Here is a 19,557-nt window from a genome sequence, read left to right as displayed (position 1 = left end):
AAAAGGGGAACTAAGGATTTGCTGTGGCCTGTCCTGCAGCTTTCATTATCAGATAAACCCAAAGAGAGATAATGAAGGATTTGGAATTCCTGTCACTGAAAATCAGTCTGTGATCACAGCGTGCGTGAACCCAGTGTTTGCAACGTTTGGTGCCTGGACTCTGAACGTGCCAAACTTCGGAGCAGAGATCAGGCTTTTTTTTTAATCCTGCTGTACATCTACCAAAGGCGTAGGAATGTGTGTCAAGATCCAGTTTTCCAGGTATAAGGACTGAGATAAACTCATTGACTACAAACAGCGACAGACAGACTGTACCTTGACCCCTTCCTCGGCTTTTCCGTAGAAGGAAAGACCTAGTGTTTGCACAGCGTGTCTCAGGCTGGAGCTGTTGATTCTCCCCATTTGAACTGGGTGTTTGGGCTGCAGATCTGGTCTCGGTGGTTTCCTCTGTAGGTGTAGCTGGGCTTGGCCTCTGCTAACTCCGGTCGTTCCTTTGGGAGCTGTGATAACTTGGGAAAGCACTATAGCGTACAACCTGTTTTTTTTTAAACCAGACAGAAAATATTTAAACCCACAAAAAGTCTTATGCATTTGCTATGTACATATAGCGAGATGAAAGTAGACCTGGTTTAGCCCTAGTGCTGCGACATCTGGGAGAAGAGGATCAGCATTAGGCAGATGCTTGTAGCTTAGTTTCAGGACCGAAGTAATTAACTGCGTTGGCAAAATCTCTTCCACCTCCAGTTTCTATTTTCCTCCTTCCGCCTTAGCTTATGCACATGCAAATGCAAGGCAGCCTGTTATTAGTCCACCAGGTTAGGGGAGGGTGTCTCTGCCTTCAAAGAAATAAAAATATGTGACTGTGGTGAGAGGTCTACAGCTGTCTGATTTGGTTTCTTGCCAGGACTGAGATAATCCCTTGCACCTCCATAGCTAGCAGCATGGTAGCAGGCAGCCAAGAGAAGCAACCCTGATTTTATTTTTTTTTCTCAACCCATCTTCTTTGTATCATCTGTTCATATCAGAAGGCTTTAAAGGGGATTTACAATGTGTAAACTGCTTTTTTATATGTGCGCAGCGAGCCATTAACTCTGGAAACCTCTAGGAACCTGGCAGTATGTACTGATTCTGTAGTTGGAGGACTTTGATCTTTAGGCTATCAACATGGGATCTTTGACAAACAATTTCATTCTAAGTGTGATTGTGGTTCTTTGACCTTTTGTAGAAGCTCTGATGTTAAGGAGACACTCTCTGAGGTGAAGCTTTTACAGCTTTCAGTTGCACTGGGTTATCTCAATATTTTGGTGCTCAAAGGACAATAGGAGAAAATATTTTAAATAATTTATAAGACAATTGATTGTGACAACAGATGTATGTAACATCAGTTCTTTAGCTAGATTGTTATTCCCCATGGTATAAAAACTTATTTTTAAAAGTTTATTTAATATACCTTTGTCTTTCGCATTTCCTTTCCCACAGAACAACAAAGAGAATGGAAAAAACATTAGAAATCCACTTCATAAAGAGTGGAAGGAGCAAGGGAAATAATGCTAAATTGCTCATCTAACAAATAAACAATAAGTAAATATTAAGTAGAGTTTGCATCTGAGCATGTACTGATTCTGATAACTACTGTTTTATATAGTTGTTCTGAAATGTATGTGCAGATGTTATATGTTGATTGTTTAGGTTTTGGTTGTTTTTTAAAAAATTGTAGTAAGTTATGAGAATGTGCCTTGTTTCATGGTGACAAATATCATAAACTCTTAATTCCAAATTCTGTTCACTGAAGTCAGGTTGCTCACACTAGTAATGCTGTTATCAATTATAAATTAAAATTAGAAAATAACTTTAGACATTTTATTTTTGTCATTGCTGCTGAAAATGGGAATAATGAAATACGGGGGCGAAGAAATTTCTGTGGTCTGCATTCCTTTAATCTCTGCATTTTACTTTTTCCAGAAACATACACCTTGCTAGGAAATTCTTTTGGTTTCCCATGTATTTTTCCATTTAAATATAACAACAAGTGGTATTATGAGTGTACCAGAGATGGAAAGGAATTTGACTGGTGTGCCACAACAACTCACTATGAACAAGATGAAAAATGGGGCTTTTGCCCAAATGCTGGTAAGATGTTGCATGTCTTCTCTTTCCCCCTGCCCCCAAGAGTATCTTTGCTCTTTATTGGTAATTCTAGGATGTGCTCTGGTTTGGATTATTTCCCTTCTGTTAAGAGGGGAATGTCTCTTTAAAAAACACAAAAGATGACTTCAGCAAATTTTATCATAATTTATCATGTTTGGACTTTGGAGACCCAAGTCCTCATCCCCAAAGCAAAACTACAGGGGGGTGAGCAGAAGGATGTTACTCTGCACAGGCCATTGACCTCTCTCTCCTCTGTCCCAGTGATATATAGGCAGCTTCTCTGAAGCATGTAAAGTGAGGGATGCTCTTGCAAAGTCACGTTCTGCGTTTGACTGCGTTACTTCTTGCACATTCCTTTTCTTCTGCGCGCTACTTGGACATGTCTTGGGCCTAAAGCACTTAAAAGCAATAGCTTTAAAAATATGTGCTATCGGAAAGATGTCGGATGTATAATCTTCATGAATATTCCAGCTTCTTGCATAAATATGCAAAATAGTATTTTCTATCAATGGAAATGGTTGGGAAAGGCCCTCCCTGCTCAAGCTACGTTTCAGATCTCTGTTCCAAAGCATCTTAAAAACAGCTGTAAATGTGTCTTTATAATGGGAATTTCCAGGCAGCCATTATAATAGATGGTATTTTCAGCCTTGCTTATACTTTGGGCCCCTCACTACAGGAAAGACATTGAAGTGCTGGAGCGTGTCCAGAGGAGAGCCACCAAGCTGGTGAGGGGTCTGGAGAACAAGTCCTATGAGGAGAGGCTGAGGGAACTGGGCATGTTTAGTTTGGAGAAGAGGAGGCTGAGGGGAGACCTCATTGCCCTCTACAACTACCTGAAAGGAAACTGTAGAGAGGCAGGGGTTGGCCTCTTCTCCCAAGGGAATAACGACAGGACCAGAGGAAATGGTATGAAGCTGCGGCAAGGGAGGTTTAGATTAGATATTAGGAAGAATTACTTTACTGAAAGAGTGGTCAAGCACTGGAACAGCCTGCCCAGGGAGGTGGTGGAGTCACCATCCCTGGAGGTATTTAAGAAACGTGTAGACGTGGCTCTTCAGGGCTTGCTCTAGTGCCCGGGATTGTGGTTTGTGGTGGGGTGTTGTGTGTGAGGTTGTGGGTGTGGGGTTTAGTTGGTGGGTGCTTTTTTTTTTTTTTTTTTTTGGGGGGGGGGGTGTTGTTGTTTGTTTGGTTTTGTGTGTTGTGTTTTTTTGTTTGTGTAGTTTTTTTTGTTTTTTTTTTTAATGTGGTTGGACTCGATGATCTCAAGGGTCCCTTCCAACCACTAAGATTCTGTGATTCTGTGATTCTGTAATTATAGCAAGTTTATTCTCTTGAGTACAAGATAGAAGGAGGTCCAGTGTGTGCTCCTCTGTAAGTTGGGTGAAGTGTTCATAGTTTGCATATTTCAAACATTCGGCTTTAGGAACAAATGGTCAGCTGGTATAAATTAAAACGTAGCTCTCTTGGCTTAAATCACTACCAGCTGCAGATCAGCTCCTGAGTGTTTTATCAACCGTATGAAATACGGAGCAACATTTTATTCTGTTATTGCCCTATTTCCATATGTTCTTTAACAAAGGAACATGAAAGGGATTCATAATCGTGCTTCCATTGGGATGCTACTGTCATTAATTAATTGAATTGTTCAAGCCGTTATATTTCTGATTAGCTTGTAGTCTTGGGCTGTTGGTGACAAGTCTGTTTTTGAGCAGAGAGTGGCTGCGGTGGTTTTTGGAAGAAGAACCCACACACACACCTTTGCTACCAGTTCAACCTTGGGTCTGTGCTGACCTGGCGTGAGGCACGGGCCGCCTGTCAGCTGCAAGGAGGGGACCTGCTGAGTGTCACCAACCCCGAAGAGCAGGACTACATAAGTAACCTAAGCAGTGAGTAGACGTGTCTCTGGGGACCTTGTAGGAAACCTGTAGTTAGATTTCCTCTTTACGCATGAAAAAGGGGTGAGCTTTGGAGCCTAATGCTGTGTGATGTCTCTCCCATTGCTGCTTGCGAGGCTTCATCACTTAAAACACCTCAGTAGAGCTGTTTAAAAAAGCAAGGGTGAGAGTGAGTTACAACCTTAGTAACCCGAGTGCAGAAGTAGTATGTGTTATGTGAGGGTGTCTTAATTCTCCCTCCCCACAGAGACCCTCGTTTATTCTTGCAGCTGTGCTTATGGAGTCTGTTTGTTTTCTTTGGAGAACGATACAAATATTTACCTTCTCTGCAATGTACCCTGGTGTCCCTTTCTCCTGTTAAGTTTTCTTCGCAAGCTGGACTTCACCAAACGTGAATGATGGGAACGTTTCTGCAGGCGTGAAGTAAATGTCCTGCTTGGGAAAAACGCAAGCTCTGCTTCCATAACTGGATGGCATTCCTTCTCTGATAAGCTTTTTGCTCTCCCCTGTGCAGCAAGCACCTCAAACAAATTTGACAGAGCCTTCTGACAGCATGGCTTTCCTGGGTATTTTAGCGTGTGTGAGGGGGACCAAGTGGAGGATACAAAAGGCTGCCTCGGGTGTCTTGCCCAATGCTTCCCATTATTGCTGATTTTCAATTACAGGATATAGGAAATAGGAAGTTTTTAAAATTATTTCATTAGCTTTTTGATATGCTTACAGGCTATAAAGGGACTGCAAGTTATTTGGTTTATGGAAAGCTGAAACAGGCTAGCGTTTATGTTGCTTCTTGTTCTAGATTTAACTTCTAAGGCCAGCAACAGCTTCTGCAGGAAGGGTTTGCAGGATGAGTAGCTTTTGAAGGATGCAGACTTCTGAATTTCTTAACTTTTCATCTCTGTGTTGATTAACAAAGTAATAGACTATTTCTAAGGACAGGAAAAACATCCTGAACTTTCTGGAGACTGATCTGAGGTTTTATTTTATTCCTGTTGTAGCAAGTCAGGACAGCAGATCTATACCTGTAGGTATTTTAAAACTCAGCGAAAGTGTTTTACTTTGGTTTTTTTTTTTTTCTTCTCTCTCAGGGCAGTTAAACGGCACAGACATGATGCTGTGGATGGGCCTGAATCGCCTGGAGAAAGATGCTGGCTGGCAGTGGTCAGATGGAGCACCGCTAGCGTTCGTGAACTGGAGAGCAAGTACTTGATGTTCCTCTTGGATACGTTGTAGCACTGTCATTCTGTGCTTTTTGTGACTGCAGCTGCATTTGAAAAGCGAATCAAGTGAACCAGCGTACCTCTTTTTTTTTTTTTAAGAAATATTTAAAAGCCCCTTCTAGGGACGTAGCATCAATTGAGATGGATCTGTTGAAAGCATTAATGATTTAGCCCTTTTGTTGTTTACTTTTAAAGGTGTTTTTAGGATTCCGATTGCGTATTTAAAAGCTATGCTCTAGCTGGTTTCATGGAAGAAAGGAGTTTCAATTTGTTTACATTAACAAGCTGTAATTAACATTAGCACATTAACATGAGCTTTGTGACTTGGTTTGCTACATTTTGAGGTCTGTCCACCAGCAGATACAACAGAAACACTAGAGTTTATTTCAGCCTCTCATCTGGTAGCAGCAGCCACGGAGGGATGGCCACACATGTATAAATCGTGGTCAATGTTCAGCTGTCCATAGTATCGGTGTAATATCACTAGAAGTTTGGGTGTGCAGGGATGTTTATGCATTCATTCAATAAGATGCGGAGAGCCTTACAACACCATTTTACAAGTAAGAACGGAATTTTTTAATTTTGTGCTTCTCAAAAATGTGTTTGCAGATGTCTCTGATAACCGTTTTAGAGAAAATCATTGCGCAGTGATTAATCCAAAACTGAAATTCGGCTGGCAAAGTTATTTATGTGATGCTGGATTGCCTTTTGTATGCAAAAAATATGCAAATAAGACAGAGCATGAAACATTGGGTAAGTCTCTCAATGTTACTGTAGCCTATTTGTGGGTGTGGAAGGAGAACAAGAGGAAGCCACATGAATGTAAAGTCAGCAGAATAGAATCTTAGCTGGACTAAATGTATGGGTTTGCTAGTTTAAGTTGAATAGTTTACCTTAACTGAAGTAGTAAGACTTTCTTGTATTTAAATGCAGTCCTGGAAAACATGTTAAGAGTCTTAAAATGAGTGAATAATTTTAATATGTATAGCATTTAATTGGTTCCTTGCATGATCAGAGGCTTACACAATGCTCATTCTCTTTATATTACAATAGAGGCACACTTTTGAGTTTAAAAATAGATTTTCATATTCAAATGGAATTAACCAGTGGCCCACAGAGAAGAAAGTTGTATAAAAGCAGCTCAAAGTTTGCAGTTATTTTTATGGCATTCTGTACTTTTGATATACAGAAAAAGCATTGTACATATATTTTTCTTAACTGTGTATTTAATGAGTATAGAATATATAGTACATAGAATGCCTCAGACTCCCATTCTGTGGGAAAGTTAAACACAGAATTGAGTTTACTAGAACATTAATTTTTGTTTTGATAAGAACAAGTTATATAGCTTCAACTTCTTCCTGAGAATGTAAAAGAAAGTTTCGCTACTGGTTTCAGATAATGAGGTAATGCATCTGAAAAAGCTTTATCTGGTTTTGAATCAGGTTCAGAGGTAATAAGGGAGATATAACATGTTTTAAACTGACTGGCAGATCCATTAGTGTGTTTGTGCTAGTTCAGCAGCTCAAATGGTTGAATCATAAAATAAAGTGAGAGAAATTTCAGTTTACATAGAGTATGTGTTTTGGCCTCCTTAAGTCATCTTGGATGACTGTTTTCAGCGTTTGGAGATAAAAAAATAGCTCTGAATGTGTTACAAACATAGCATAACCTTGGCAGTCCTATCTAATATACACAAAATTTGTCTGCTTAATTAAAAGATACGTGGAAGTATTATGCCACTCGTTGTGAACCTGGCTGGTACCCACACAATCGCAACTGCTACAGACTTTATAAAGAGGAGAAGAGCTGGAACGATGCTTTTATCTCATGCCAAAGTGACAACAGCGGGCTCATTAGTATATCCTCCATGGCAGATGCAGAGCTGCTCCTTATCTTGCTGGAAAGTGGTGAGTTTTGGGAGTTAAAGTGTGCATTGTTTCTTGAAGTGTTTTGTGATGCTCTTTTGTGCAGCCCTTTAACAATGTTAGCCACTTAAGCACTATATTACATGGGGCACCCAAGTGATGTTTACAAAAGAAGAAAGCATGATGCACAGTCTTCCTAGGAGTCTTGAAAATGTATAGCATCACCTTCTAACCATACTTAAAAGAAATGCATCAACAAAGTAAACACAATGAGGCCACAGTAAACCTGCTAGCTTTTGTCCTTTCCTGTTAGTTGGTTCCTTGCAAACTGTTGCAAAGTATTCAGGTGATCAGCCTTATGCAAGAATTGTGCTCAGAAGCAACAACAATTCAGAGTATCTTTTGCTTTCAAGCTGGCCTTGTCCATACTGCAGAGTTGCTGCTGCTGGTATGTTGGTGGAGTCCCCCATGGTGGCAGCAGGGTGTATCAAAGGAGTTCTGCTAGTCCACATTGTCCTAAGAGGTAGCATAATTACACAAGGAGCTTATGAACAAAAGCTCTTTGGTGCAGCAGCACCAAGACTTTTGTTGACATAACAGAGGCAAAGAAAAATGAATATTTTGTACCTCCAGCTGACATCAGTATGCTGGCAGAGCCGCACAGTTTGGCCATGAGTTTAAGCTTTCCAGTTTAAGCTGAGGCACAGTGACATGTTTTATCAACTCTGTCCCATCAGCTGTGGTTGCAGGACAGTGCATTACACTGGATTTACTGGACATCATATCTCCCGTTATCATCCCTCCTGCCATCCATCCTCTTCGCTGTCCTGTCTGTCTTTCTCCTGGGAGATTAACTGCTGTATCACCTTCCTCACCTCTGTTAACACCCTCTATAGGTATCAAATACCATCTTTTCCAGAGATACTGTAATGGATAGATGTAATTGTTCTCAGATTGCATTCAGCTTCAAAGCCTACTGCTACTGTGGCAAACCTACTTCAGGCTTTTTTTCAGGAGAAGGGCTTTTGTGCCTGAAGGCCTGTCTGTTTTTTCTGGCTGTAGTAGCTGGTCAAGTAAGGCATCACATCCAACCACAAGGCTTGTCCTTCCTGTGTTTGCCAGCCCCTGTGGCTACAACTGTGCAGTCACTGGGACTTACAAGCATCACTCCGAGAAACCTAAAGCTGAGCGTGCCATGGAAGATTATAAAAAGAAATCTTTCCCTTCCATGTCAGGCTTTCCGCCCCATGCATTTCACAAAAATGCATATGGTCTTGATTTGTATTTTTCAGGATTTCAAAGCATATTATCGTGTATGTTGATCTATTTTTGAAACAATTTAGTCTTCAAGGGCAGTAGAACATTATCTCATCACTGAGGTTTCCTAAAGTTCATACAGCTACCTTTTTTACCTGAAGGAAGGTAATTCTTATGAAAATTGCATGAATAATTTTGAATAGTGGTGTTGCTGTTACAGGAGCAACAGGCATTATTTCTTCACCATTAAAATCTGAACTCACTCTTTTACAGAAAATGTAACTGAAACATGGATTGGGTTATACAGCAATAACACCACAGTTGTTTTTGAGTGGTCTGATGGCACCCCAGTAAAATTCTCTAACTGGCACAGCCGAGAACCTGACACCTTTCAAAGAACAGGACAACTCTGTGTTTCAGCCCAAGGATCTGTAAGTTTCCTTTTATTTTTGAAAGAATCAGTCAGACACTTTTATTTTGGCTCATAATAATTTATTTTCTCAGTGTGCACACTTTTTTAAACCACGACCTTTAGACTTTGTCTTTTGATTGCTAATATATTCACATTGTGATAGATGCAGTGTAGCCTTTAGAAACCAATACATTTTGCAGTGCTGATGCACAGAAAATTAATCATAGATTTTGAGCTTATGGTCAATAAAAATGTTACATACATAAAACTTGCGAAGTGAAGGAGAACAAATATGCGTATGTATTTTGATAAAGACAAAGTAATTTAAAATCCAAGTAGTGTATATTATAATTTACGATGCATGAGTCCCTGTCTTGAAAGCTTCAAATTCATGTTTTGAAAAACCATCCGCTATGCCTATTTTATCTTGCTGTCAATATTTATAAATTTTATGTAGTATCTTTCAGAAACAGATAGTGATCTATATCTACTTAAAACTATAGAAGCTGACAGCAGTAAAATTGACCCCAAAACAGTCAGGTGTTGTAAAACTGGGGGTAATGTTCAAATAATGCTTTGTCCTGTCAAATCACAACTCATGGCACGGTCAGTTTTTTCATGATTTGCACATAAATTTACTTTACTTTTACAGTTAACAGTACTTGAATTCACTGGCTTACGTAAGTGGCACTATAATCCTTTTTTTTTCCCGGAAAATTATGTTTTCTTGAAGTGTGGAAACTGTATCAAAAATAGTTTCTGTTGTCTCTCCAGGAGTGGGTCCAGGTTGCAATCCTTAACTCATGGGAAAGCCAAGACAATTACAGTGGTTTCCCACTTTTTAAAACAGAAAATAAGACTTTTAGGTGCACAAAACCATGTTTTACTCAGTTTGCAAATGTAAACGAACAAATGAAAATGTAAAATAGAAAGGAAAAGGAAGTTCAATATATAATTCTTCAAGCATTATTTTTGGTACATGTTTATTATGTATAGATGTCTGAAAATTATATCATACAAACTTTGTAATATCTTGAGTGAAGACTGTTCAAATATGAAGATTAATCTTACAAAGAACTATAATAGATAGGAAGAAAGTTCCTATCTGTTCTGAAAAGTAAATGTTCTGGCATAGCCATAGTGTTAGTTAATTAGAATGCATTATATCCCAAAGAGTGATTCAAAGAGACAAACCCATTCGTATGATTGATTTGAAAAGTCCTGCTGACAGTGTTGGTAGAAATAAATGATCCATCTAAGGATAAATAAATGAACAGAGTGAGAAAAATTACTTGGTTTTACTGAAAAGTTGAAATAGGGTGAGGGAGTGTAATCTAATGTGTGTGTATAGATATGCATGAGAACGTGGGTATGTACAGAATATACTTCTTTTTTCCCCTTAGGAGGGACATTGGAAAGTTAAAAAATGTGAAGATAGATCTTTTTACATTTGCAAAAAAGCAGGAGAATTTAATCAGGTATCTCCTGAGCTGGAGTCAAGTTGTCCAGAGGTAAGGGGTTTTGTGGCTTTTGGTGTTTTTAGAGCCTTACTAATAAAATGGAATTATATAGGAAACCTCTAAATATAGGTATGGAACTTAAGGATGTAAATAGATAGTTTTAGTTTTTCATATTAATGACAGGCTTGTTTTTTTTCTAGGAAAATCTCGTTGTTTGCCTTAAAAGTATGTAAAGTAAATTTTAATGTAAGATTAAAAGCTTTCCCAAGATGCCTTTCACGGCTCATTGCGTTGTCAGCGGTTGTGACCCAAGTTCCTATTTCTTTCTAGATCAAAAGTGAAAACCCTTTTGTCCACCATCTGTGCAAATAATGGCTGTTATATGATGCCTTATCCCACACATGGTTTTCATACATTGAAATGGAATGTCAGGGTGAAAAACAATCAGTTTCATTGACACGGAGAGTGAACTCTTCCACTCATACATTAGCATTCCTTTTACTTTCAAACAAAAATGGGAAGGAGCACAGCTATCTAAATAGGACATTGCAACAGGTTTTCAGGCTTTTAGGCACTGCATTCTGGTAGTAAAATGTAACGTGTTAAAATACGATTTTATTTGCCAGCCAGTCCTTTTCACAATGTGAAAATAACAAACTCGTAGACTTTGTGTTGTTAAAATTTTATTCCGAACTCTGGAGGAGTTTTGTAAACTTCTTTTTTTATTAACAAAACTTCTGTTCTCTAGCTGGCTTTATCTTTTAGCTCGTTGTCTTCCTTTTTTAATTTCTTGTCCTTTTTCTTGAGAAGTTGAGGAACACCACCAGTTCAGGTGAATTACAAGAAGGTTGAAGCTGAGCTGTTTGGGGTTGGAACCAGTTTTTCCTCAGATGTGCAGTGGTCAGATCCAGCTTTCTGGTCATACCGTTATGGAGGCAGAAGTTAATGCTTGGTTCTGGCTTAACATTTCCAAAAGTTTAGGGTAACTTCGTTTGTTTCATTTCGACCAGTGTATTTCATAACTCAAGAATTCCGTGTGTTATTAGTGTAAGAAAGGTTGGTCACAGTCAGGACTTCCATTTGTAGTCAGGAGCCTGACAGCACTTCAACTTCTGATACCTCACAGGATTGAGACTGGAGATTGAGTCCCTGGTCATAGGTAGTCTGGTCTGCTCTGGCAAAATTCCTACTCAGGATAAATTTCTGCTTGTTGATGTTTCACATCCTGTAAAAACATATGCTTGGACCCTGTTACACTCCCTTGGTTTTGATAGATAATTTTCTTTCTAAAGTGAAAAAAGTTATGGTCATTTAATCAAAGGAAGTCAGTATTAAGCTTACTCAAATCTACTTTTGATTTCAGACATTTTGTCTTTACAACTCACTTTCTTTTAACATTCAGTGTGTATGTTGTTGCTAGTTATTGGCCTAATTTTCCGGGGCTAAGTCTTTATTTCATCCAGATTTACCCTATTTTTTTCCCATTTTGCTGCAGCAAACTTACCTTAAATGTACAGAGTATCTATTGATGTTTCTCACATTTGATCTTCTGCTTCGTTAACCTTGTACTGTCATTCATGTTGAATTGCTGGTAGATTCTCAGGGAGTTTTGGCCTCGGGCACAGTTGTTTGCTTTTCTAAAGCTTTATTGTCTTATGTGTTATTACTGAGCTTTCATCTCATGTTGATTTTACGACTTGTGCATCAGATGAGCTAGCCTTTAACATTTTCTGTGATTCTGCTGATTGCAGTTTTTGCAATATGTCCATATCAAGTTACCAGAAACCTGAGCTCTTTTTTTCCTATGCTTCTGTCAACCTAAGACATAAAAAGTGCGAAGCGCTTTCTTCCCTTAGCAGGTCAACTATTCTTTTTTCCTAGTCAGCAGGCTATTACTGAGAAAAATATTTTATTGCAAAGGTCAGATTCTCTGGGCAGTTTTCCCCGATACTGAAATAAAGGTTTTAAACATTTCCTTTCAACCGGCTTTTGAAACAGGTTGTGGGGCTGTCGGCTGCTTGATTATTGAATTGGAGGTTTCTGCGTGCAGAACTGACTGTATTTGAACTGAAGACTTTCTCCAGTTCTCTACACTTTAATTAGTGCATCAAAAGATAGCACTATAGTACTAAACTGAGCATTTGTCTTTACAGCTGTTGTAACAGGAGAGGATTGTACTTTTAAGAAGAGAATTGCTGTTAAAGCTACAGAACCTCGTACAGAGCAGAAGGGCAGCTGTTTGAAATAAGGGTCTATTCAGCCTCCTGTTCAGCCTCCCACAGGTGGCTTCAAGTGCTGTTTGGGCAAGAGCAGGACAAGGCAAATACAGATAAAGCTTCTCCCAATTTTCCCTTCACACCCAACCATTCAGGGGATTTCCTGAGCCTTTTAAGATTTGTGCATCTACCAGCCCACATTGGGTATCCCCTCCAAGTGCTTGATGGTTCCCCCTTGAACTCATGCGAACTCTTTGCATTCACAACATTATTTAGCCAGGAGATCTGCAAATCTACTACCCTTTGACTGAAAAAATGCGACCTTCTTTCCATGTTGAACCTTCCTCCTGCTAGCTTAGCTTTGTTTGTTGTCCCCAGGGTCTTGTACCAATGTAGTTGCCCACCTTCATGGCACTCATCATTTTGTAGACCTGTGTTATACCCTCCCTAAGGCATCTCCTTTTTCCAGGTTGAAGAGTCCCAGCCTGCTCACTTACTGCTTCTGTGGAAGCAGCACCATACGTTTCATCATCCTTGATGCCCTTCTTTTCTAATATGTTTTTCTCAGATTGGGGGTCAGAACTCTAAAAAATGGCAAAAAGTGAATTTAGAAGGACGGAGTAACCTTCTCTGTTCTTTCTCTCCTCGCAGTTCTTAAGGTTCAATTTGAATTTTTGACTAAGCTTAACCATCAGAACACCCAAATCTAGTTCCTGCCCACTGGGAATGAGATAACTGTCCCTCATTTCATACGTTAAATGATTGAGGAATGCAGGGGAGGCCCCCATGTGCATCACTTCATATTCATCTGTACAGAATGCCACCTACCATTTTATTGACCATTTACTCAGCCTTTTCAGTTTGGAATTTGTCAATCTGTGCTTGCCCTCAATGCAAGCTTACCAGCCTCTAGTTACTCCAGAGTTTTGTTATTATTTTTTTAAAGTAAAGATTAGTGTCACATTACTTTCCTCCAGTCTTTAGGCACCAAGAAAGCTTTAAGAAGAAAATTATGCAGTGCCAATTGCTCCAGATTAATATTTCTGAGAGGGTTGCCTCACTCAAATCAGTGCGTGCATTTATCACTCAAGAATTCCAGTGGAAGGGAACCAGACATTTGCTGTTTCTTACTTGCATCCCCATAGAGGGATTTTTAGTCAATACTTGGCCCTCTTCCAGCCCCTGCTCGCTGAGTTTTAAGTGCACATCCAAGCGGAAGCGGCATTGCTGCATCCCCCATGGGACTGCCAAGAGCCCACTGGGTCCCTGGGCTATGCAGAGCCCTTGGTGCCTGCCAACGCATTTTTCCCATGGGGATGTCCCAGCTCATTGGTATGGGGATAGGGAAAGAGCCAGATGCTTATTTCTGTTGGCAAAGCCAAGGTCTAAGCCATGCATGCATGTCGTTCAGGTGGAACCACAGAAATTGATACTGCAGCTCCTTTTGCTTCTCTACTTTTGTGCTGTACGAAGGGCAGTGCCCAGACATCTTCCATGCATCCAAGGACGATGATAGCAAAATGCGGCGGAGCTGTCAGCCATCCTGATGGCAAACACACTCCTAACTAGAAGCTGAAATTTGCCTCTCCAGAGTCAGCAGGGCTGAAGGATGTGCATAATGCTTGATTGCTGTCCCAAATAGCTCTGCAGCATCTTCTTCTGTGTTTTATTGTACCTGAGGATGGAGAGCAGAAAAAGAGCTCATCTGTTTCCCCTTTTTTCTCCTTTTGCTGTTAACGTCTCCATCCAGCAGTGTTTGATGGTGCCAGCCTGGGTGCTGTGCCTGCTCCCCCTTGTGCTGCTCTGTGAGCTCCCCTGCAAAGCAGCACCTCCCTCACGGAGGAGGCAAAGCGAGATCGGCTGGTTCTCCTGTCTGTGTGTGCCTTCAGGTTTAGTCAGAGATGGTTTATTATCTCTTCATTCTCTTGATTATTTAAAATACTCAACAGGAAAACCAGGCAGGTACCCCGCATGCACTTCTACAGGCAGAACTCGCACCGGTCCCGGTAGTGTCTTCTGGACACTCAGAGATGAATAAGAAATAAATGGTTAAGAATAAGAAGAAATGAGGCAGGCTGACCACTGGCTCAGTTTTCTGGCTCATCTGATAAACCATGAAAATGTGTCATTTTAATTCTGCATTATTAGAGTAGGATGATTGTTCATTTAAATTTTTTATTTTTTTTTTTAATTTATTTGGAAGTTCTATTTGAAAATGAGAAAGGGAGCTGAGAAAAGGTAAATAACTAGAGTGCATTGCTGTGTGAAAGGCCAGCAATTTCTGGAATAAGTATTTCTGTTTACAGTTGAAGACAAAGGGCAGCTGTAATCCTTTTTTATAACAACTTAACTGAATCTGACAGTGTTTGCCCTGCACTTCAGGTATTAGATATCAGCAATGAGTTACCACAAGTGGAAACCAAGAAGTGTTACTACACGCTTCATGCAGAGGTGCCTATCAGAGGGGCCTGGCGTTCCTGCCCGGAACTCAGCCAGTAAAACGATATTCAAAGTATAAAATTGAAACAAAAGTAGTATGCAGGGAGAGTGCCTTAACTGTTGCCTGCGTTTTTGTCATAGCCATTAAAGATGTTAGTGTGTGTGTGTGTGTGTTAAGCCAGTTTTTGCACAATTTAAGGATTTAAACTTTAAACTTTTGTTAATTTTACCCATGTGTTCAGTGACCTTGAGGGTAACTACTCTTGAACCACAGTAGAAAGGAAAAGGACTATAGGGTTGTCAGTGATGGATCAGACAGAAGGTACAAAAGGGGATCAAGTTTTTTAACAACTATCTAATAATTAATAATCTATAAAATAATGTTCATTTCTTTTAAGGGATGGGAAAGACATGGTGGATATTGTTACAAAATCGACAGTACCCCTCGAAGTTTTGAACATGCTTCCAGTGGTTATTTCTGCCCATCTGCACTTGTATCAGTAACAAACAGGTAGTTAATCCTATTAGACAGCGTGAAGATACCTCTAACAAGAGCTATTCTAACTTTAGAAAGTGTTGCATGGCAAAAGGTATTACTATTACGAAATAATACTTATATGAGAGGCAAGCATAATTACTAACATCGGCTAAAATCAAAGTTGCATTTTGCTTTGTTTTTTAATTGAAAATAAATTTAGTAAAAAGCAATTGTTAGGCTAATAAACACAGCAATGTGCACACATGCAGGCATCTAAACAAAATGCTTTCTACAGAGGTATGTAACATCTTTAAGAATCTTTATTAGCATACTTGGAAACTATAATGAAAAATGAAAATATATTCAATTTTTCTAATAAAAATATATCATATTTTAATCCAAATCAATTAATGTTTTATAGATGTTTCTATTTGTGTATGCATACGTGAGTTCTCAGCAAATAGGGTGAGAGAGTAAATGTTTGAAACCATTTGAAGCCTGTCTTCCCTTGCTTTGTTCCTATTTACCTGTATTCCAGCTTCAGCAAAGGCTTTTTCCGCTGCAGATGTCCAGATGCTTGGGTTTTCTCTGATCTCTGTGATTTACCCTATATGTTGGATTCCCATTAAAGTTTATGACCTACTGATAGATACATTACATATATACTTTAATCTCCATGTAGTTATTGCAAAAAAAAAAAAAAAAAGTAGGCGTAGGGAGGAAATCTCCCCTCCCTTTAGGATGGGAGAAGTACTGTAACCATCAGCAATCAGATGAAGGATAGCTAGAAATTTTAGGAAAGCATGGACTACCCCACATAGGGATTGACATCAATGGGAATTTGGCCTGCCGGGTGGTTTCAGGATTGTGCGCAATGCGTACGGCGCTGTACTGCAGTGTGACAGTAATCCTTACAGGGAGAATACAGGACAAATTCTCACAGCTGAGCATTTGCAGCTCAAATGTCACAGGGAGCTGAGGGCACGCTGCACAGCACTGGAAGCCCATCCTTTGTCTTTTTCTGCTTATTTCTTTTTATTTGATTTTTGCTAGGTGTAGCCATCGCTGTGTATTATGTTAGTTCCCAGCTCTGTTGTTGGAGTGGCAGAGGAAGCTTGTTATTAGTTTACCTTTTTTTTTTTTTTTTTTAATTATGGCTGAGGTTTGTTGTTGTGGTGTGAAAAATGCAAAAGCTTTTCATTGTATTGATCCTAAAGTATTCATTAAAAAGTAGGTTGTAGAGGACAGAGAGTTGATATAAAAAGAGAACAGGCAGAGGAAATGAAAATTAAATAAAAGTTCTCACTCTCAGTGTTACAGATATATTAATTTTTTTTTACATTAACATCATTCTTATGGTATTTAGCTATTCTTTTCACAATATGTGAGACCAAGAAGTTGTATAAGTCTTTATCAAACTGGGAATTTACTTTGCTGTATATATTTGCATAGGAAGCTGATTAAATATGCTCATAAACTAAAGCATTTTTTGTATAATGCTATACCAATTATATCTGAATAAATTACATTTGACTGACAAATGGGTTACTATATAAAACAACTATTACTTGCAAAAAGGGTGTAAATCTCTCAGTTAGCTTCAGTGAGGAAATTAAAGAAGGAAAAAGTAATTCCTTCTGTAGTGAGATCAGCTCATGCTTTGAGCCCCTCTGCTGTGTTTTCTCAGTGCTGTTCTAATAGGATACTTCTGTGCAGAGCTTTTTCTTTTCTTTCTTCTGTAGCTTTTTCAGACCCCACTATTTTTTCTCCTTCATACAAGGAGTGTCTTATTTTCATATGTGCGTCATTAATATATTCTGTTTTTACGTTGTCTAGTATAATCATTGAGCTCATAAAATCTTTATCTACTGTTTTTCCTATGTGCCCAGACTTGTGCTGGAAGTTACCTACAGAATTCTGTAAAGAAAATTAAGTTCCTCTTACATATTTTTCTCTTCTTGCATAACTTAAATCATTTCATGAGAGCTATTCACTGATATACCAGTTGACCTATTTTATTCTAATAAGCTTTTTATCTTGATTATTTTATTAAGGTTTGAACAAGATTTTATCAACAGCATGATCCGTAGCATGGTAAAATCTGAGAGAACTTATTTTTGGATAGGATTGCAAGACCTTAACAACACAGGAGAATACTTTTGGCTAAGCACAGCAGGGGGGAATCTCTCTGTGAGCTACGCAAACTGGAACCAGTACCAGCCACGTGAGTAACGTGCTGATAAATGGGTCCCTTTAGTTTGCCAATACTTGGTTTGCTTGCTTGATTTTTGTTTGTTTTATATTAATCCAAAGTAAGATGTTCCAAGAAAATAAAACAAACCAAAAAAAAAAAAAAAGAGAAGTACTTGTTCATCTTTTGAAACATAAACCTCTTAGCAATACCTGAAAACGGAGACATAATAATAAAGACACTCCATTTTGGTAATCACTTCTGAGTTTTGGACTCTATATATTTATTGCTTTGCTACTGCAGTTTGCAAAAGTACTTTCTGAAACTGCATTTCATCTCCTGCATTTTGTGAGAGGAATCCTTCGTCACGGTTCATTTTACAAGCTCAAGTCAGCCAAGGAGGCTTATAAACTGGTCGCTGCCCATAGAATTTGCTACTGTTGTGAGTTAATTGAGGTTTTATCCAGAACCTGATGCCAACAAAACAGTCACTTCACCAAAAATTCACAAAATTCAAATGCTTTATTCTGATACTCAACACTTCCATGTCTAGGTCACTCTGGAGGCTGTGTGGCTATGCGAGGGCAGCACCCTGTTGGTTATTGGGAGGTGAAAAGCTGTAAGAACTTCAAAGCAATGTCATTGTGCAAGCAGAAAATCAATTCTTATGAAGAACCTGAACTTACTTTTCAAAAACATTTGAGTTCCTGCTATTTTGGATGGGAGTCAGAAGCTAATCTACTCAGCTGCTACAAGGTACATGACGAACGTGCTCTGAATTTTTCTGATTCTACATTGACTTAGGAATACGCTGTTCCTAAAATACTTTTTATAAATCATTATTTCTTCTACTCAACAAACAAAAATCAATTCTTACCATCCTTCACCGTGTTTTACTGCAAGTGAAAGTCTTAAGACTTGAATCAGAACTATACTTGGAATATACATGGCTTTATTGTAGGAAAACCTGCAAATAATGTTTGATTTTTATGGTTTTCTGAAACAACTGCTATCCAAAATCAACTACATCTATGGCAGTGTTTATTTTATTGCAGATATTTCACAATGAGAAAGTTCTGATGAGAAGAACATGGGAAGAAGCAGAAGCATTGTGCCAAGATTTTGGAGCACATCTTGCTAGTTTTAGCCATATCTACGAAGAGACATTTTTAAACAATTTATTATATACAATTTTTGATAGGTAAATATATTTTTAACACCAACAAGATTTATCTTAATCATACTAATATGTAAAAATAATCTACAATTTAGGTTCTTCCATCCTCTCCACCTAGTGGCTGAAGAAGTCTCTACTATTGACTAACATGAACTTAGAAATGCATAAAAAGAAGTGTATTAGCAACACTGTGATGTGATTTGTTTTGAAGATGATCTCTGTAGTAGATGTTGAGCAACTGTTAATGGCAAGGTGACCAGGTGACCACCTGGTCTAGTGGGAGGTGTCCCTGCCCATGGCAGGGGGGTTGGAACTCAATGATCTTTAAGGTCCCTTCCAACTCTAACCATTCTATGATTCTATGATATTCTTGTGAGTTAACAAATCCGTTGAAATGGAAGTTTGGCAATTTTAATCTCATTTTAACTGGTTTCGTCTTTAAAGATACAATTTAGCATTTTGGTAGGAAAATCAGAGTTTACTTAAGTATACTAACAAGTAATGTGTTATGGAATGATATATTGAATTAAAAAAAATGAATATGGGTATTTGCACTATTTAAAAAATAATCTATTTAATAGCTACAGAAAAAAGTGCATGAGAAGTGTTGTTTCCTTTGTTTCCCTCATAGAACAGAAGAAAGGCAGTTCTGGATTGGATTTAATAAAAGAAACCCGCTTTCTGGAGGGACGTGGCAGTGGTCTGACAGAACACCTGTAACTATCTGTATACTACATATTTTAGTAAATTTTCGAGTCATATCTGAGCATATGTTCACAAAAATAAGCCTTGTGAG

At 38.8% G+C, this 19,557-nt stretch overlaps 1 protein-coding gene across 1 annotated transcript in view; it reads left to right on the top strand.

The window, feature by feature from the left end:
• Positions 1 to 19,557, top strand: part of PLA2R1 (phospholipase A2 receptor 1) — a 40,877-nt gene that overhangs the window by 4,066 nt on the left and 17,254 nt on the right. Inside the window, exons 3-14 of the mRNA XM_074144887.1 lie at positions 1,963 to 2,130; positions 3,861 to 4,034; positions 5,132 to 5,245; positions 5,873 to 6,016; positions 6,985 to 7,173; positions 8,662 to 8,819; positions 10,204 to 10,311; positions 15,314 to 15,426; positions 17,448 to 17,617; positions 18,138 to 18,340; positions 18,640 to 18,785; positions 19,393 to 19,477. Of these exons, the coding sequence (XP_074000988.1) occupies positions 1,963 to 2,130; positions 3,861 to 4,034; positions 5,132 to 5,245; positions 5,873 to 6,016; positions 6,985 to 7,173; positions 8,662 to 8,819; positions 10,204 to 10,311; positions 15,314 to 15,426; positions 17,448 to 17,617; positions 18,138 to 18,340; positions 18,640 to 18,785; positions 19,393 to 19,477 (1,772 nt within the window). The remainder of the gene's footprint in view (positions 1 to 1,962; positions 2,131 to 3,860; positions 4,035 to 5,131; positions 5,246 to 5,872; positions 6,017 to 6,984; positions 7,174 to 8,661; positions 8,820 to 10,203; positions 10,312 to 15,313; positions 15,427 to 17,447; positions 17,618 to 18,137; positions 18,341 to 18,639; positions 18,786 to 19,392; positions 19,478 to 19,557) is intronic.

The sequence above is a fragment of the Numenius arquata genome, chromosome 3 (genome assembly GCF_964106895.1).
Source record: "Numenius arquata chromosome 3, bNumArq3.hap1.1, whole genome shotgun sequence".
Classification (NCBI taxonomy): Eukaryota; Metazoa; Chordata; class Aves; order Charadriiformes; family Scolopacidae; genus Numenius; species Numenius arquata.
Note: the sequence above shows the minus strand (reverse complement) of the source record. Positions and strands in the feature narration are given on the sequence as shown.